This window comes from Rhinichthys klamathensis, unplaced genomic scaffold (genome assembly GCF_029890125.1).
Source record: "Rhinichthys klamathensis goyatoka isolate OS25496 unplaced genomic scaffold, OSU_Roscu_1.1 h1tg000552l_1, whole genome shotgun sequence".
In the NCBI taxonomy this organism is placed as follows: domain Eukaryota; kingdom Metazoa; phylum Chordata; class Actinopteri; order Cypriniformes; family Leuciscidae; genus Rhinichthys; species Rhinichthys klamathensis.
Window position 1 is genome coordinate 467,560 of NW_026607022.1, and position 18,449 is coordinate 486,008.

Sequence of the window (18,449 nt, forward strand, 5' to 3'; positions counted from 1 at the left end):
TGGCACGTGCGGGCTCTAAGCACTTGACTGGAAACCCGCTGGGGCCACCTGATGTTCTCGATGGTCCTGAGGGCCCTGCTATCAAAGCCATCTAATCTTGCAGTCAGTGTCTTATTTAAGGGCCAAGTCTCCGAGCCATAAAGCAGGACGGAGAGTACTGCTGAGTCGTAAATCCGGAGCTTCGTCTTGCATGAGATGGTCTGGTGCCGCCAGAGTGGTTTCCAGAGAGACTGCAGGAATGACGCAGCCAGGGCTCTTCTGCGGGTAATCTCTGGTTTTAGCTCCCTGTTGTCTGTCACTAAGGATCCCAGATACACAAAGTTCTTGACAGGCTCTACAATATCATTGCCAAGCCGCAGGGAAGTTGGATGCGGTCCGTCACCGACATACATGAACTTGTTTTTTGTCCAGCTCACCTGAAGGCCAAGCTTCTCAGCCTCTTCACTGTATATGCAGACTGATCTCATGAAATGGCGTATGTATGACACGCCAATTCGTATTTCCATTTTTGGCGTGCTATCAACGCCGTTGACTTAACGTTACATTACTGTATATATAAATATATGACCTAACCCAACCCCGTCCCTAAACCTACCCGTCACTGGGGTTAATACCATTTATGAGTCTTCCCCTACCATCCTAGGAAAAAAAATATCGCTCCCCAGATGTAGATCTACATTTTGCTTCGTTTCGCTCGGACATTTAACGGCGTGTACATCCGCGCGGAATCACTCGGACATTTAACGGTGTAGACATACACGCAAAAGATGACGTTTCGTTTCGGCGTGGACACACACGCGGATAGCTCAAAATGCGTATAGATAACACGCCACTTGACTTAAAAGTGGCGTGTATGTTTACGCAAAGTCATGATGCCATGTTGGTATATGCCCAGAGCGTCTCTCGGCTGGTTGTAGGACGTGCTGAGCAGGATGGTGTCGTCAGCGTACTCCAGGTCAGTCAGGTGGTCACTGCCGAAGGACACTCCGGGGACCCGCTCACACACCCTAGACATCAGATCAGTCAGGAGCAGCCATGCAGCCCTGGCGAACGCCACTGGAGCTGGAAAACCAGTCTGAGTCTCTACCGTTGATGCGGACACAGCTCTGAGCGTTACTATAAAGCAGCTTGAACAGGGCAACGATCTTGGGTGGTGCTCCAAGGGCGTGTAGGATACTCCACAGTGAAGAGTGGCAAACGGTGTCAAAGGCAGCCTTCAGATCTATGAACCCGATGTAAGATGGCAATCTTTACGATCTTTACCGTGTTGGGCTGTCCGGCTACTTTCTCTGATCGGTTTCGTAACAAAATAGTTTCTCCTGGGTGGGTTGTTAGCCCACCGACATGCTGGAGTCTTTGTTTGTCTGGAACCTACCCTGGAGACCGGCCCGCCTAGGGTGACCCTACCAGGAGCGAGCTCCCGACGGTATCGCTCTCCAGGGTCACTGGAACACGCAAGCCCCCTCGCCACGTCAAGGCCAGACCCGAGAGAGAGCACTTTTTGAGGATAGACCTGAAAATTTAATTTCCATATTAAACTGTGGTAAATCTTGAACGCTTTAGAGCGACAGACTGAAGTTTGATCTCTTTTCAAAGACGACACTTGGCAGATTATTGCTGACGTGAAAACAGTTTTAAAAAGTGAACTTTAAAAAAGTTACAGAATTTAATTTTATTCGATTCCAATGGGAAAAAAAAACCCCAAATGTTATTTTTTCCAGTCAAAAATGACCGAAGAGCGCCAGAGGGTAAAGTAACAGAAGAAAAACATGAATGCCTCTGCCAGCCAAACCATGACGTTAAAGCATTACAAATAAACCCCCTAATTTTTTAGTTTTAAATTGCACATTATGTTCAGTACGCCTCCTAAACACACTCACCAAGGTTAGAAACAATCCTTAATTACCCTCGCTGTCAGAGATGTGGTCTTCTCTTCCTGCGTGAGTCATTTACCCATTGACACAAAACACAACTTTAGCCCTGAGCTCCTTCTCAGCTGTGCACCAGACGATAGCAGTTTCACACACACACACACACACACACACGTCCACGACATTACTGAAATAACGGTGCATTTGTGAAATACAATAGCAGCACTGCATGGTGCAGCTCCCTCAGCCTCCATTAGTTCCAGCAGTTGTGCGATTCAATTCCTCTAAAACCCTTTTAAATGTGCCATTTTTCTTTAATTATGAAGTGCATATTAACCCCAGGGCTTTTAACCCGGGATTTCTTGTCTATAGTCCCCAACAGCGATACCAAGAGGGTCACTTGAAAGGCCGGGGAGCGATTCAAGACAAGTATGGCTTTAAAAAGTGCAGTGAAATAAATGTATAAATCATGTAAATGGATCTCGTTTATGGAGGAACCATCTTATATAAGCATCCAATTGAAATCAAGCATGGAATCAAAACACAAGAATAGCTTTGTCTTTTCAATCTTTCATTGCAGATGAATGTAAATGATCATTCTGTCAGCATTTACTAACCATCATGTCGTTCCAAAACTGTTTCCATGGAACATAACAGAAGATATTGTGAGAAATGTCTGTGTTTTTTATCCATACAGTGAAAGTCAATGGTTCCTATGTGTTATTTTGAAGAATGTTGGTAACCAAACCCATTTGGTCAGCCAAAATATGACGTTAAAGGGATAGTTCACCCAAAAATGAAAATGGTGTCAGTAATTACTGTTGTTCAACCCCGTAAGACTTTCGTTCATCTTCTGAACACAAATTAAAATATTTCTGATTAAATCTGAGAGCTGGATCACTCCTCCATAGGCTTCTTAAGGGATCGAAACTGGCCGGCACAGAAAGTTATTAAAGACATCGTTAAAATAGTCCGAGTGACTAAAGCGGCTCAACCTTAAGTTTATCAAGCGACGAGAATACTTTTTGCGCGCAAAAACCCCCAGAAATAACGACTTTATTCAACTCTTCATTTCCTTCTCTGTGGGCCTTGAATGAGTTTGCGTAGTGTAACAGCGCAGCGCTTCTGGGTTGTACGTCACACGCAGGCTCACTATTGGCCAGCATCACACGCCTCACACTAGTGAGCCTACGTGTGACGTACATTGTGTACAGAAGAACAACGAAATTTGTGTTCAGAAGATGAACGAAAGTCTTACCGGGTTGGAACAACATGAGGGAGAGTCATTACTCACACCATTTACATTTTTGGGTGAACTATCCCTTTAAAGGCACAAAATAATTTCTGTCATTTTTGAGAGCACCGGATTAAAATGCTTCTCTTTTTGCGACTAGAAAATCATGCCCCGTAAAAGGAGACTAAGTATGTAATGTATGATGTAATGTAGTATGTAATGTATATAGATGAGGCACAAACACTGGATATGGGGAAGTTTTGAAGAAAATAAGGGTGGACCGCATTAGTTGCTATCCGTGGTTCTGAAACTGCTTTATCAATGTCTTTTTCTCTGTTGAAAAACGCTTTGAACCAAAAATACCTCTATTCAAGATGGATTCTCGGAAAACAAGTACGAATGCCTTGTGCAGTTCTGCTTCTTGAGTAAATGTCAATTTGGTTTTCAACATTCTTCAAAATAACATGCTAGTGCCCCAGCCCACAGCTTTTCTTGGTAGTGAGTTGTGGTATTGAAAGGGTTAAAGCATTGATAGTCTTGTTTCAGGTTGTCATGTTGCTTATAAGCAGGGATTTCAGACATTAAAGCGTTTGGACTTGCAGCACAGAAGCAGGTGCCAGAAGAAGATAACATGGAAATGAAGCCAAGTCCCTTTTTTTAGCAATCAAGTTCTTTGTTGCTTTATTCTTGTAGTATTGGTCGTCTTCCTAAAGCCCAGAGCGGGAGCTACAACTCATTTCTATGGGGATCTGCTCTCTCACCTTGTAAAGAAGTAGGAGGGACTCTTATAAAGCAAGCCTTGTGATGTTTGATCTGAAGAGATGAAGAGCCCTGACCCTCGTTTGAACAAACAACAACGGCCGTCTCCCAAAGCCACTTCAGACCACAAAACAACATGAATTTCCATTCTGCTCCGGTCTTCCTGCTCCTCGGGGTCTCGGCGGAGAACAGCTAATGTTCTGATTTGATTTCTCCCATGATTAATATTATTCATTGATACTGTTGTCAGCCAGGACACAAAAGCGAAGAGTTTCTTATCCTCCATGCAAATTAGCCACTTTCATGCAATGCTAATGGCTCTCTCTTGAGGTTTATGTTTGGAGGGATATTATCCGGTCAAGTAGAGTCCCGAAGTTCAATATTGCATTTACTCTCACACGTCGGTTGCATCAAACGGACGATTAGCATGTCGGAGATCGACTTATAAACTACCGGAATAAACCATGGTACTTTCTAATGTATTATTTGTAGTCAAGTTTAACTCAAATTCTTGCTTGAGATGTTATAAGCCGTAATGTGATGTACAGCCAAACCAAAAGTTATTCTGCAACCAGATATACATTTTTAGATTTGTTTCACTAGTGTGTGCAGGACACTATAGTTCATTTCTGTAAGTGAGGAGAGCAAAATAAAGTAAACTGTGACATATTATACCCAAAAACTCTTCATGCAGTGACTACCAGTGACATTTATAAACCAAAAATGATTCCTCCACTTTGAGCTGATCATGTTCTGCTGAAGTGTGTTTTCAGTAATTGCTAATGCTCTTTTTACACACAGACTGAACAACATGAAGCATTGCTTGGTCACTGGTTGAGCTAAACTGGTATTATCTAATTGTGTAGTTAAATTTAACAGCTGACAGATATTCAACATAATTCATGTGTGAGAGTCTAACAGAAGGACGGACAAAACCAGTCAAATATCCACTGAGTTCTTGACATGTTTTATTACCATTTTCTAAACTATAGCGAATAAACTGTGATAATGTGAGAAATGTTGAAGCCGTCTGAAAACATGTAGGTTTGACTGTAGTTGGGCAAACTATTCTTACAGTGGAGAAAATAAAAGACATTGGTGATTTGGAGCATTCATTGGAAGCTTTGTCCAGTCAAATCTGCCAAAACAAAGCATTGCATTGTCAAGTCTGCTTTTCAATTATTTGTACCAAATATTGAAATCCAAGTCGACTTAATCCTTGCATTTCACCATAAAGTATTTATCCGTCAAACTGGCATTTAGCATGTTACAGATCTGTGCCAATGCACAGCATGGGTTTATTTCTAGCCAAATATAGTGCAGTTCCTCACTTGGGGCCAGATTCACTAACAGCTCACGCCTGAGCAAACCCTCTTTTGGCGTTAAAAAACTACTGTCAGGATTTAATTAAAGACACGCAGGGTAAAATTAGCACTGAAAAGGCGTGGAAAGGGTTATTTTTGCGGCTGATCTTATTGCATATGCATTTGTAGCAGTTTCCCTTTCAGACGCAACATTAATGTGAGGAGAGTCTTTAAATGAATCACGCAAGGTGATTTACTAAGGTTTGCGCTCATCAATGCACTGGTGTTTACGCCATTATTTACCACCCAAAAAAGCAGGTCTTAAACAAGACCCACAATGGTAGATTGTGTTGGTCATAATGGAAATGATCTGACTGCGTCTGTGTTCTTTAATTTGCATGTCGTCAGTAGATCAAGAGCTGAACTTTCCAATCACATCCTCGCTTTCATGGGATTAAAGCGCTTTTACGCTAATTTGCCCTGTTTAGTAAATCTGGCCCTTAGGATGTTAAATGTGGCCCAAAATAAAAGATGTTAGTAGAATACAGATGAGACGCCTGCGCACATGAAGTTGGTTTAGTCAATTGAAGAAGCATCAAAGCACAACATGTTTTCTTGTAGAGTTATTTGGAGAGAAGCCAAAAGTTATTTGATTCCTTGCCAGAAACTGAGTTGTCCTTTGTGGAAACAGTTTTCATATTCATTCTGGACCAAATAAAAGGCACTCGTTAATCAGGGCAAAGATGTCGTGCTAAACAGGCCCTGAGCAAGGTTTGCATTCAAGGCAAATTATCCCTTATACATAGAAAACATGTCACAGCAAAAGCATTTAGCAATGCCCCTCGAGTCGAAGCAAGCCGCTGAATCTGAAAGGCATGGGGCTGACAGTCAAAAGGTGCATTAATATTCATTGAAAGGAAATTGTAGCACACAGGGAGAGAGAGAGAGGGGGGCGATGAAAGAATAGTCCAGAGAAAAGGTAATAGATAGACACATGCATGAGGATGAAAGTGAGCAGAGTACGACTAGGGTTGTAGAGAGGAAAGAGGCCGGGATGTCAAAGACCCAAGGCTATTTAAGAGGATGATACGTGTGTGTGTCTTGGAGACACAAGAGGCAAGACTTCAAAAATCACTTGAGTACCTTTTTCTAAATGACTCATTCCCACAGAAGAATTCACCGATCGCAAACCAATCTGAGTATATTGGGCTGTGCAACCGCATCACTGGTGGTGATCCGCCAAAACACACTTCTTTTGTACGTGAAAAGTCGTTGTTTCTGGGGGGTTTTTGCGAACAGAAAGTATTCCCGTCGCTTGATAAACTTAAGGTTGAGCCACTGTCGTCACTCGGACTATTTTAACAATGTCTTTAATAACTTTTCTGGGCCGGCAAGTTTCGATCCCTTAGAAGCCTATGGAGGAGTGATCCAGCTCTCAGATTTAATCAGAAATATCTTAATTTGTGTTGCGAAGATGAACGAAAGTCTTACGGGGTTGAACAACATGAGGGAGAGTCATTACTGGGTGAACTATCCCTTTAAGACTGGAAATCATTCAGGGATGCTAGAACGCAAACCAACAAGTTTCTTTCCAAGACACGCCACCAAACCTCTCTGCAAGTGCCTCCAATTACAACTCAGTATTCATTTGGTTCTCCCGTGACCTAGCATCTGTTTATTAGGACGTCGAGCGCCAAAGCCATCAAGTTATTCTCACATGAGCTCATTAAGGACGATTAGCATGCTAGTCGTGGCGTAGAAACTCACCAGGTGGCGGTGGACTCTTGGCCTGCAAAGTTTGATTGGTAAAATAACAGCGTTCAGTATTCAGAAGGTTAAGTATGAGTGAAAACGCTGAATTGGAGAGTGTCGAGAGATTAAATAGACTGTCATAACGGACGTTTGACAATCAAACCACTTTCAGGGTGTTTTGCGTTGACATTTGGCGTAAAAAAACCGGACATGCCGGGATTACTCTCACGGAGAAAGCTTAAATTGCTTTTGTCAGGCTTTATCAAATTACATTATTAGAGCACCATTGAACTGGAGAAAGGTTCAAAGGTCGCTGATGAATGTTGGGGGTATTTATTACCTGTTTCACACTCGTTTGTCCTTGTGACTTCAGGCAACTCTCATTTGCAAATCAATTTGTGATTCATAAAAATCTTTATTCATAAGACAAAAGCACAGAGCACTTAGTGTGCCATAATTCGTAGCAACAGAGCATTAAACTCGATTGCACACACAAACCAATGTGTTTAATCCTAGACACATCACTATTATAGGAGTTCATCATGAACTGTATTAGTCTGAAACCAGTTTCCAGTCTTTATCTGGTCCGGGTTGGGTTGGGGGGGTTCACTTTGCCTTCTTGCCCTTGGACCTTTTGTTCTTCCCTCCAGCTTTGGATGTTTCCTCCTGATAGAGAAAAATAAAACATAAAAGAGAAGTAATAAAACGTGTGTGTACAAAGAAAATCTGAAATGAAACTGAGAAATCTATACCATTATAAAAAGGTTTATATTAACGTCAAAAACATTAATTTGTTTTTAATCTTAAATCTCACTAAGATGCTACATCAGTATTACAGTGTTAAAATAAGGCTCACGTCACCCATGAATGTTCAATATGAAGAGTTTAGCAACAAAAACTAGCTTTAATGCTATTATTTATTTTGGGGGGCAAAAAATCAGCATACCATTTATTTATTAGTAATTTAACTGATATTTGTTTAAATTGTTGGTAACACTTTACAATAAGGTTCATTAGTTAACATGAACTGAGAATGACTACAGCATTTATTAATCTTAGTTAATATTAATTTCAACATTCACTAATACGTAATTAAAATCAAAGGTTGTATTTGTTAACATTAGTTACTGCACTGTGAACTAACATGAACAGCTGGATTTTCATTATCTAACATTAACAAAGATTAATAAATACTGTCACAAATGTATTGCTCAGTTCATGTTAGTTAGTACATTAACTACTGTTGACTAATGAGCCTTATTGTAAAGTGTTCCCAAATATCACTTCATATGGGCATCACATAGAAAAGTGTCAGTGTAGATATCAAGTATCTGAGATTAGTTGTCTTGATGAACATCTATTTGATTAAATAATATCTAAATCATATAATCAAAGGTAATTAAATAATCAAACATTCGTGTTGAGAAGAAGTTACTTGAAGGGTCTGACATAAAAACGTGTGTGTTTTAACATGGCCAGGGGGAGAAACACCTTCACAAAAGTACAAATGTCCATGAAAAGAAACGATTTCCAGCCCGTAATCAGATCCAGTGAACACACAGAAGTTTTCAATTTCATTCATTCGAGGTATAAATTTGCGAGTACAAGGATGAAATTTTGCATTGCTGATGCAATATAAAGCAACTGTGCCACAAATAATGGCATTGTCATTTTGACCAATTCATCCTCAACATGTGCGAGCGTAAGGCTTGTCAATTTGCTCCCACTGTTTTCTTATGTAAATTGTGTCTCCAGGGACCCAATAGTGTCCAAAAGAATGAGTGTATTTTTCTGGCTCCGCACGTGACGTCTCCGGCTCCACTCAGCGATGGTGTCATTATGCATTGTATGTTAATTACTGTGGACAACACAATGATCAGGCGGCTCAAACTGTGAAGATAACACAACATTCATCCTCACACTGGAAGAACAGCGTGACGTATCCGCGCCTGACACATGCACTGCGTCAGGAAATCAATGTCCACAATCACGTGCATTACTCAGGCTGAAACTACAAATCTCTATTTTACAAGAATCACAAAGACGGATTCTTGCATTCTTTCTTGAAGACAAAATGTGGGCGATGCGATTAAGAGCTACAGTCAAACCCCAAGATTTGATCATTTTTGATATTTTTTTTTTTTTTGCTAGTGTGTGCAGGACACTATAGTTCATTTCTGTAAGTGAGGAGAGCAAAATAATGTGACATATTATACCCAAAAACTCTTCATACAGTGACTACCAGTAACATTTATAAACCAAAAATGATTCCTCCACTTTGAGCTGATCATGTTCTGCTGAAGTGTGTTTTCTGTAATTGCTAATGCTCTTTTTACACACAGACTGAACAACATGAAGCATTGCTTGGTCACTGGTTGAGCTAAACTGGTATTATCTAATTGTGTAGTTAAATTTAACAGATATTCAACATAATTCATGTGTGAGAGTCAAACAGAAGGACGGACAAAACCAGTCAAATATCCACTGAGTTCTTGACATGTTTTATTACCATTTTCTAAACTAAAGCGAATAAATGTGATAATGTGAGAAATGTTGAAGCCGTCTGAAAACATGTAGGTTTGACTGTACAGTATGCACGCGATTACGGCAGTGAGAATGAGTTTTTGAGCTTGTACAGATGAACTGATGCATTCTCTACGGTTAGTGTTGCATGGACAATTCCTCTGTTGGCTAATGCATTTTATAAGCAGTGGTTCGACTCTACATTCACTTACTGGTATAGGTCTAGAGTGGAATAACAAAACAAATCAGCCAAAAGCGCAAATTACAGTAATTAAGATTTTTATTTACAAAAGACACACTAGTCATTAATAGGCATGTTGGTCGTAATGGGCTCTCTGGTGGTGCACTGCAAACAATGCTTTTCTTCCTTAGTGTTTTTGTCTAGTTTCCAGTCCTAATATCTAAGCATTCTTAAATCAAGAAGCATTTACTAGATGAGTAAAATGGCATAAGAAATTCCATCTTGTTTTCCGATAATAACATTTTTTAAATTAAGTGAGTTTTTGCTTGAAACAAAGCAAAATGATCTGCCAATGGGGTAAGAAAAATAATCTTGTTCTCCATTTGAATTAAGATTATTTTTCTTGTTGTCCATTTGAATTAAGATGATTTTTCTTGTTGTCCATTTGAATTAAGATGATTTTTCTTACCCCGTTGGCAGATAAGTTTGCTTGTTTTAAGCAAAAACTCACTGAATTACTTTTTTTTTTTTTTATCAGAAAACAAGATAGAATTTATTATGTAATTTTATTCATCTAATGCTTTTTGATTTAAGAATGTTTAAATATCAGGACTGGAAACAAGACAAAAAATACTAAGTAAGAAAATATTTTTTTGCAGTGTTAGTTTGATGGTTCAACTAAACAACTTCTGAGGCTGTTGAGTTCGGAAACAAACTCATCCAGTCCACAATCAAAGGAATCACAGGAATCCACGGCTTAAAATAGAAGCGGAAGAAGAAAGGTGTGTTTTTTAGCTGCTTTTAACGCCAATCACCGCAATGATGTGATACCAATCTCAAAACATGGCAAAAAAAAAAAAAGGATCTTGCGCTCATGAAACGTGACGGCTTTGTTTTTTTCGGCTTGTGTTTTCCTCAGCCATGTGAGTCAAGGTTTTTGAAATGAATTCTAGCAAAATCTTAAACAATCATATCACACATGTGTGTAATTGTATGTCTGCATATAAACCGAAGCGCCCCTATTATCCGGGTAACCATAGCAGCCCCACAGCTGTGCGCGAGTCCTCATTTGCACAGAAATGAAAGAAAACAGCAAACAAATGAATCCTCAGAAGAAGTCAGGCGCATGCCGGCAAATCTCCTCAGAACTGTTTTTTGTGTGACCTTATCAGTGTGATTGTTGGATGATTGAGTGGCGGACACTCAAGAGGAGAGCTTCTCTCTTCATTAAAATTCACAGACGTAACCAAAAAATGGAATATTGAACATTTAGTACTCAAAAACGACAGAGAAAGAATATTCGAATCTCAGAAAGAAACATATACACTCACCTAAAGGATTATTAGGAACACCTGTTCAATTTCTCATTAATGCAATTATCTAATCAACCAATAGCATGGCAGTTGCTTCAATGCATTTAGGGGTGTGGTCCTGGTCAAGACAATCTCCTGAACTCCAAACTGAATGTCAGAATGAGAAAGGTGATTTAAGCAATTTTGAGCGTGGCATGGTTGTTGGTGCCAGACGGGCCGGTCTGAGTATTTCACAATCTGCTCAGTTACTGGGATTTTCACGCACAACCATTTCTAGGGTTTACAAAGAATGGTGTGAAAAGGGAAAAACATCCAGTATGCGGCAGTCCTGTGGGCGAAAATGCCTTGTTGATGCTAGAGGTCAGAGGAGAATGGGCTGACTGATTCAAGCTGATAGAAGAGCAACTTTGACTGAAATAACCACTCGTTACAACCGAGGTATGCAGCAAAGCATTTGTGAAGCCACAACACGCACAACCTTGAGGCGGATGGGCTACAACAGCAGAAGACCCCACCGGGTACCACTCATCTCCACTACAAATAGGAAAAAGAGGCTACAATTTGCAAGAGCTCACCAAAATTGGACAGTTGAAGACTGGAAAAATGTTGCCTGGTCTGATGAGTCTCGATTTCTGTTGAGACATTCAGATGGTAGAGTCAGAATTTGGCGTAAACAGAATGAGAACATGGATCTATCATGCCTTGTTACCATTGTGCAGGCTGGTGGTGGTGGTGTAATGGTGTGGGGGATGTTTTCTTGGCACACTTTAGGCCCCTTAGTGCCAATTGGGCATCGTTTAAATGCCACGGCCTACCTGAGCATTGTTTCTGACCATGTCCATCCCTTTATGGCCACCATGTACCCATCCTCTGATGGCTACTTCCAGCAGGATAATGCACAAAGCTCGAATCATTTCAAATTGGTTTCTTGAACATGACAATGAGTTCACTGTACTAAAATGGCCCCCACAGTCACCAGATCTCCACCCAATAGAGCATCTTTGGGATGTGGTGGAACAGGAGCTTCGTGCCCTGGATGTGCATCCCACAAATCTCCATCAACTGCAAGATGCTATCCTATCAATATGGGCCAACATTTCTAAAGAATGCTTTCAGCACCTTGTTGAATCAATGCCACGTAGAATTAAGGCAGTTCTGAAGGCGAAATGGGGTCAAACACAGTATTAGTATGGTGTTCCTAATAATCCTTTAGGTGAGTGTATATCAGACAGATTTATACAGGTGGAGCTGGGGAGGGTGGAGGGTTCTCTGAAAGCGCACTGCACTGCTAACCCAAATGCTGACCAAGTATATGAAGGTTGAACATGCAAACTCATTGGCTACTGATTAGGCTCGCAACGATAGTAGCGGTGTTCAGAACCAACACCGGTATCATCACTTTCCCACCGCGGCAACTCACCCCACCGTCGATTAGATTCTTTTTTTAAAATTAAATAATTTAGTTCAGTTAGAGAACAGACACTACAATTAAAAACCTGAACGTGTCTGCTTGATAAGCCGTGAGCTGAACGAGAGACGCAGCACAGATCAGCAGCAGGAGTCAGATCTCATTATTCACGAGAGTGAGGAACTGACTGACAAGACGATGGCGGAGTATTGGGTGAAAAAGCATCTATTTAAGCGAATTTGTCATTGTACTGTTTTGTAGTTGTGTTTTTCATTAAGAATAATAGGCTAATGAACTCACAATTCAAGCAATCCACCCCCAAATTGGCGCTAATTTGAAAGTGAAACTAAAATGCGCACGTGTCCACGTTCATTCCTATGGAAAAACGCTTGCTCTGCTCCGCACCATTATGAATGCACATGCGGAGACATGCGGACCGGCGCGCTCATTGTTGATATGCTGGAGCACTGTCTATGAGCAGAATGGCATCTAAGCGATTGTGGTGTTCTGTTCTTGGGTGTAATAACAAACACAGCAGTCATTTTTATGTTCCTAAATCCGAACCGCTGAAGACGCAGTGGCTGAGTTTGTTTTCGAGCAACGTCAATGCTTTTTATGTTTGCGCAAATCATTTCTCACCAGACTGCTTTATAAACGAGGGTCAGTATAAAGCTGGTTTTGCTAAGAAGCTGCTCCTGAATAAAGGATCGGTACCAACTTTTCGTGTTCCTGCTGAACCTCCAGAAGAACTGAAGTGAGTGTAACGTTTTATTAACCTAAAAATAAAATTAACGTTTTATTTTATTAAATTATTATTTTATTATTTATATTAATATTTATATTAATCTTTGCAAATCGCTTGCACGCTTCACGATGAATGCGTTTAAGGTTTACACTCAGGGTACATTACGGCATGTTTTCTATGTACGACGTTCTCAATATAATTCATAATCCCACGTCTATAATGAAAAACGCGTTATGGTTATTGTGTTATTGTGTTACAAACGGTGTACGCACAGAACAGAGAGGCAAGGTGAGGAAAACTCATTAACATTTAAAGGCATATGCACTGAAACGGCGTGCTGAAAACAGAGCTGTTTTTGACCAGGTAAAATAAGTGTTTTCTTACAATACTAATGAGAATTTTTAATTAAAGTATATTACAAACTTTTAATTTAGACCCTAAAGAATCATATTAGCTTGTACAAAAATGGCATTATATGACCCCTTTAATAATAATAATAATTCATTACATTTATATAGCGCTTTTCTTGGCACTCAAAGCGCGTTACATGGAAGGGGGAATCTCCTCAACCACCACCAATGTGCAGCTCCACCTGGATGATGCGACGGCGGCCATGTTGCGCCAGAACGCCAGCGTACTGGTGGAGAGGAGACAGAGATGAAGCCAATCAGTATATGGGGATGATTAGGAGGCCATGATGGACAGAGGCCAAGGGGCAAATTTGGCCAGGATACCGGGGTTACACCCCTACTCTTTCCAAAGACATCCTGGGATTTTTAATGACCACAGAGAGTCAGGACCTCGGTTTAACGTCTCATCCGAAGGACGGTGCTCTTTGACAGCATAGTGTCCCCATTACTACACTGGGGCGTTAGGACCCACACAGAGCACAGGGTGAGCGCCCCCTGCTGGCCTCACTAACACCTCTTCCAGCTGAAACCTGATTTTCCCAGGAGTCTCGCATCCAGTTACTGACCAGCTCAGCCCTGCTTAGCTTCAGTGGGCGACCAGTCTCGGGCTACAGGGTGATATGGCTGCTGGCAGTGTTGTCACGCGTCGATTACCCAGTGGGAAAAACAAATCCACACCGTCACATCCCTACTACTGATACAGCAGGAACCAATCAGCTGTGCCCTATAGATAACGATGCAACTGCAAACAGATTGAGTTAAGGACCTGTTATCCTGAACCATGACAGTTTCATGACAGAACTCTTCTCTTAAATGTCTGCATTGTACATATGTGTACATTAGTCTTACTGAAGTGTCTGTGTAACCCTCCTGGATGAGGATGTTCCTGGCACAGTTGTTGATGTGTTTAAAGCGGTCGGGTCCCAGCAGAATCCCACCGTACCATCGAGAGACCACCACCAGCACGTTACGCACATCCAGGATCTGTGGGACAGAATGGACAGCAAATGTGAGCGGTGTTTGCCACAGTAAAAAAACTAAATTTAATGACGCATCACTGGCTACGTTTACATGCAACCAAATAATCCATTAGTAATGGGATTGAAGGCTCAATCGGACTGAAAAGCCCTCATATAAATGCCTTAATCGATCCGATTGAGCTCGACCCAAATGACATTTCGGATTGAAAGGGGTGGTCAATACTCCCGTTTTTTCCGGGTTTCTCCCGTTTTGTTATTTCTCCCGGGAAACTCCCGTAATTTGCATGGCCCAAACTCCTTTATGAATAATCGATAATAACCAATATGTTTGTCTAATGTTGACCAGTTGCCAGATCTTGTTGCCCCCATGCAGACATGATTTGGAGATGATGAGCATATGAACCGTTGTGCCGCTGCTTATATTCATCACACAGTAAAAATGCCTAAAACCAGTCGTCTGTGGATGAGTCTGAAGCCAGCACTGGTGGCCGTCGTCCTGCTCCACTTCACAGACGCAGAGAAAGAGGATTATAGAAAGACGAGAGACACTCTTTTATACGACACTTTATTCATCAGGAAGAACGTCTCGGTTACGGATGTAACCCTCGTTCCCTGAGTAGGGAACGGAGACGTTACGTCGGATGACGGAGACTGGGGGTTTCGCCAGAAAGCCTATCATCTTCGAGTATTAAAAAACGAGCCTATGGCAATGAAATGCCATGGGTCTGCGGAATTTGCATAATGTATCTCCGCCCCACCGCGTGGGTATTTAAGGAGAGACACCTGCAACAGCAGATCATGTCTTCGCTGAGGAGCCGAGACTGAACTCAGGCGTCTACCCAGCGGTAAAGCGGAAGTGGCAGGGAGACGTAACGTCTCCGTTCCCTACTCAGGGAACGAGGGTTACATCCGTAACCGAGACATTCCCTTTCGTAGTCACTCCGAGTTACGTCGGATGACGGAGAATGGGGGTCCCCGTGTAATCACGCCACCTTCACAGCTGTCTTCCAGTGCCCTGCGAAGTCTGACCTCCCTGTCGTGATATAGGCACGGACGAAGGAGTCCTACTTAACACAGGAATACCAAGGTACACTGGGAAGCATATCTCAGGGGAGAAATGCCACAGCATGCCTACCCATAGGGAGGACTTAAGAATACACATATGGCCGAGGGGGCTTCATATGGAGGAACACTGGAGTGACCAGCCCGTGGCGTGGCAACTTTCAAGGTGGCTTGCCGAGGGAAAGACACATGCTCAAAGAGGCTTACAGTGGAAATACACATGTGGGGGTTACTCAGAGGAGGAACCATGCACACGGAGGCACCTAGCCAACGCACAGGCAATAGACACTGGCGCCAGCGTCAACAGTGCTGGAGGAACTCAGGGCTTCAGAGAGGAAGGCTACCTGAGGAAATATCGCACGTATCCAGTCCATGGATTGGAATGGCGAGCAAGCGAGACACCTAACGGCTCCCATGTTAGCTTGAAAAAGACAGTACATGGGCGGAGACTGGCTCCACTCGGAGATTGTAAAATCTGGCGAATGTGTTAGGTGTCGCCCAGCCTGCAGCTCTGCAGATGTCTGTCAGCGAGGCGCCACGCGCTAAAGCCCAAGAGGACGCCACACTCCGGGTGGAGTGGGCGGTCACACCAAGGGGGCATGGTCGACCTTGCTGCTGGTATGCCAAAGCAATGGCGTCCACTATCCAGTGGGATAACCTTTGCTTGGAGAGAGCCTTTCCCTTCAGCTTCCCACCATAACAGACAAAGAGCTGGTCTGAGGTCCTGAAACACTGCGTCCTGTCTACGTAAGCACGGAGGGCGCGTACTGGACAGAGCAGTGCCAAGGCTGGGTCTGCCTCCTCCAGGGGCAGCGCTTGCAGGTTCACCACCTGGTCCCGGAAGGGAGTGGTGGGAACCTTGGGCACATATCCAGGCCGGGGTCTCAGGATCACGTGAGAGCAGGCCGGCCCGAATTCCAGGCACGCTTCATCAACGGAGAGTGCGTGCAGATCCCCCACCCTCTTGATGGAGGCCAGTGCAACCAGGAGCGCTGTCTTCATTGACAGGAACTTAATCTCCACTGATTGCAGAGGCTCAAAGGGAGCACTCTGCAGGGCATACAAGACCACTGAGAGGTCCCAAGAGGGTACGAGAGGAGGGCGAGGAGGATTCAGTCTCCTCGCTCCTCTCAGGAACCTGATGATCAGGTCGTGCTTTCCCAGAGACTTACCTTCAACTGCATCGTGATAAGCGGCGATAGCGGCCACATACACCTTCAGGGTGGAGGAAGACAGCCTTCACTCCAGCCCGTCTTGCAGAAAGGAAAGCACGACACCGATCGAGCATCTCCTGGGGTCTTCTCGCCGAGAAGAGCACCAGTTGACGAAGAGGTTTCACTTCAACGCGTAGACGTGTCTCGTGGACAACGCTCTAGCGGAAGTGATGGTAGCCGCCACCGCAGGTGGCAGGGTACTCAAACCTGCCTCGTCCCGTCCAGGAGCTACACGTGGAGTCTCCAAAGATCGGGACGAGGGTGCCATAGGGTGCCCCGTCTCTGAGAAAGGAGGTCCTTCCTCAGAGGAATTGGCCAAGGAGGTGCTGTCGCGAGGAGTATCACCAGGTAGAACCAGGTCTTGGTGGGCCAGTATGGGGCGACCAATATGACCTGCTCCTCGTCCTCCTTGATCTTGCACAGAGTCCGTGCGAGAAGGCTCACTGGGGGAAACGCATATTTGCGTAGGCCCTGCGGCCAGCTGTGCGCCAGTGCATCCGTGCCAAGCGTGCCCTCGGACAGGGAGTAATACAGGGCGCAATGGGATGAGTCGTGGGAGGCAAACAGATATATCTGTGCGTCCCCGAACTGGTCCCATATCAGCTGGACCGACTGGGGATGGAGTCGCCATTCGCCAGAGGTTGGCCGGAGCCGTGACAGCTCGTCGGCTGCAAGGTTCCGCTCTCCTGGAATGTAAATAGCACGAAGGGACCTCAGGTGCTTCTGACTCCATAAGAGGAGGTGGCGTGCGAGTTGCGACATACGGCGAGAGCGTAGACCACCCTGATGGTTGATGTACGCTACTGTCGCGGTATTGTCCGGACGGACAAGTACGTGTTGACCCTGGAGCAGCGCGTGGAAGCGGTGCAGGGCAAGGCGTACTGCCAGCAACTCGAGGCAATTGACATGCATGAGGCGCTGGGGTCCTGTCCAGGAGCCCGCGGCTGCATGTCCATTGCACATGCGCCCCAGCCCGTGGCAGAGGCATCTGTGGAGACAACAACATGCCTGGAAACTCGTTCTAGGGGAACTCCGGCCCGTAGAAAGCTGAGGTTCCGCCACGGGGTGAAGGACTGACGGCAGGTCGGAGTTATTGGAACTCTGAGCGTACCGCGATGCCATGCCCACCTCAGGACCCGATCGCGAAGCCACAGCTGAAGCGGTCTCATATGAAGCAATCCGAGTGGCGTTGCCGTCGCTGCGGATGCCATATGCCCCAGGAGCCTCTGAAAAAGTTTCAGTGGGACCGCACTCTTGCCCTCGAACTGTCGAAGACAAGTCAGCAGTAAATGTGTGTGCGCTCGCTCGTAAGCTGCGCGGACATGGCGACAGAGTCTATCTCCATACCGAGAAAAGAGATCCTCTGCACGGGGCAAAGTTGGCTCTTCTCCCAGTTGACCCAAAGGCCCAGACGGGCTAGGTGCCGGAGCACTAGGTCTCTGTGTTCGCAAACCTGGACTCGAGAGTGAGCTAATATTAGCCAGTCGTCGAGGTAATTCAGGATGCGAACCCCGTGTTCGCGCAGGGGAACAAGGGCTGCCTCGACGACCTTCGTAAAGACGCGAGGAGACAGAGCCAACCCGAATGGGAGAACTGCGTACTGGTATGCCTGCCCCTCGAAAGCAAACCGAAGAAACGGTCTGTGTCGAGGTAAAATGGAGACATGAAAGTAGGCGTCCTTCAGGTCTATCGC

General features: G+C 44.0%; 1 protein-coding gene across 2 annotated transcripts in view; it reads right to left on the bottom strand.

Moving 5' to 3' along the window:
* Positions 1 to 7,315: 7,315 nt before the first annotated feature.
* The window catches only part of impact (impact RWD domain protein), a 78,109-nt gene continuing 66,975 nt past the window's right edge, over positions 7,316 to 18,449 (bottom strand). Inside the window, exons 11-12 of one of the 2 annotated variants that reach the window (XM_056239045.1) lie at positions 14,350 to 14,484; positions 7,316 to 7,586 (exon numbers count right to left, since the gene is read on the bottom strand). In XM_056239045.1, coding sequence (XP_056095020.1) covers positions 7,527 to 7,586; positions 14,350 to 14,484 — 195 coding nt within the window. In that variant the 3' untranslated portion in view covers positions 7,316 to 7,526. The remainder of the gene's footprint in view (positions 7,587 to 14,349; positions 14,485 to 18,449) is intronic. The other variant, XM_056239046.1, reaches the window with a different exon arrangement.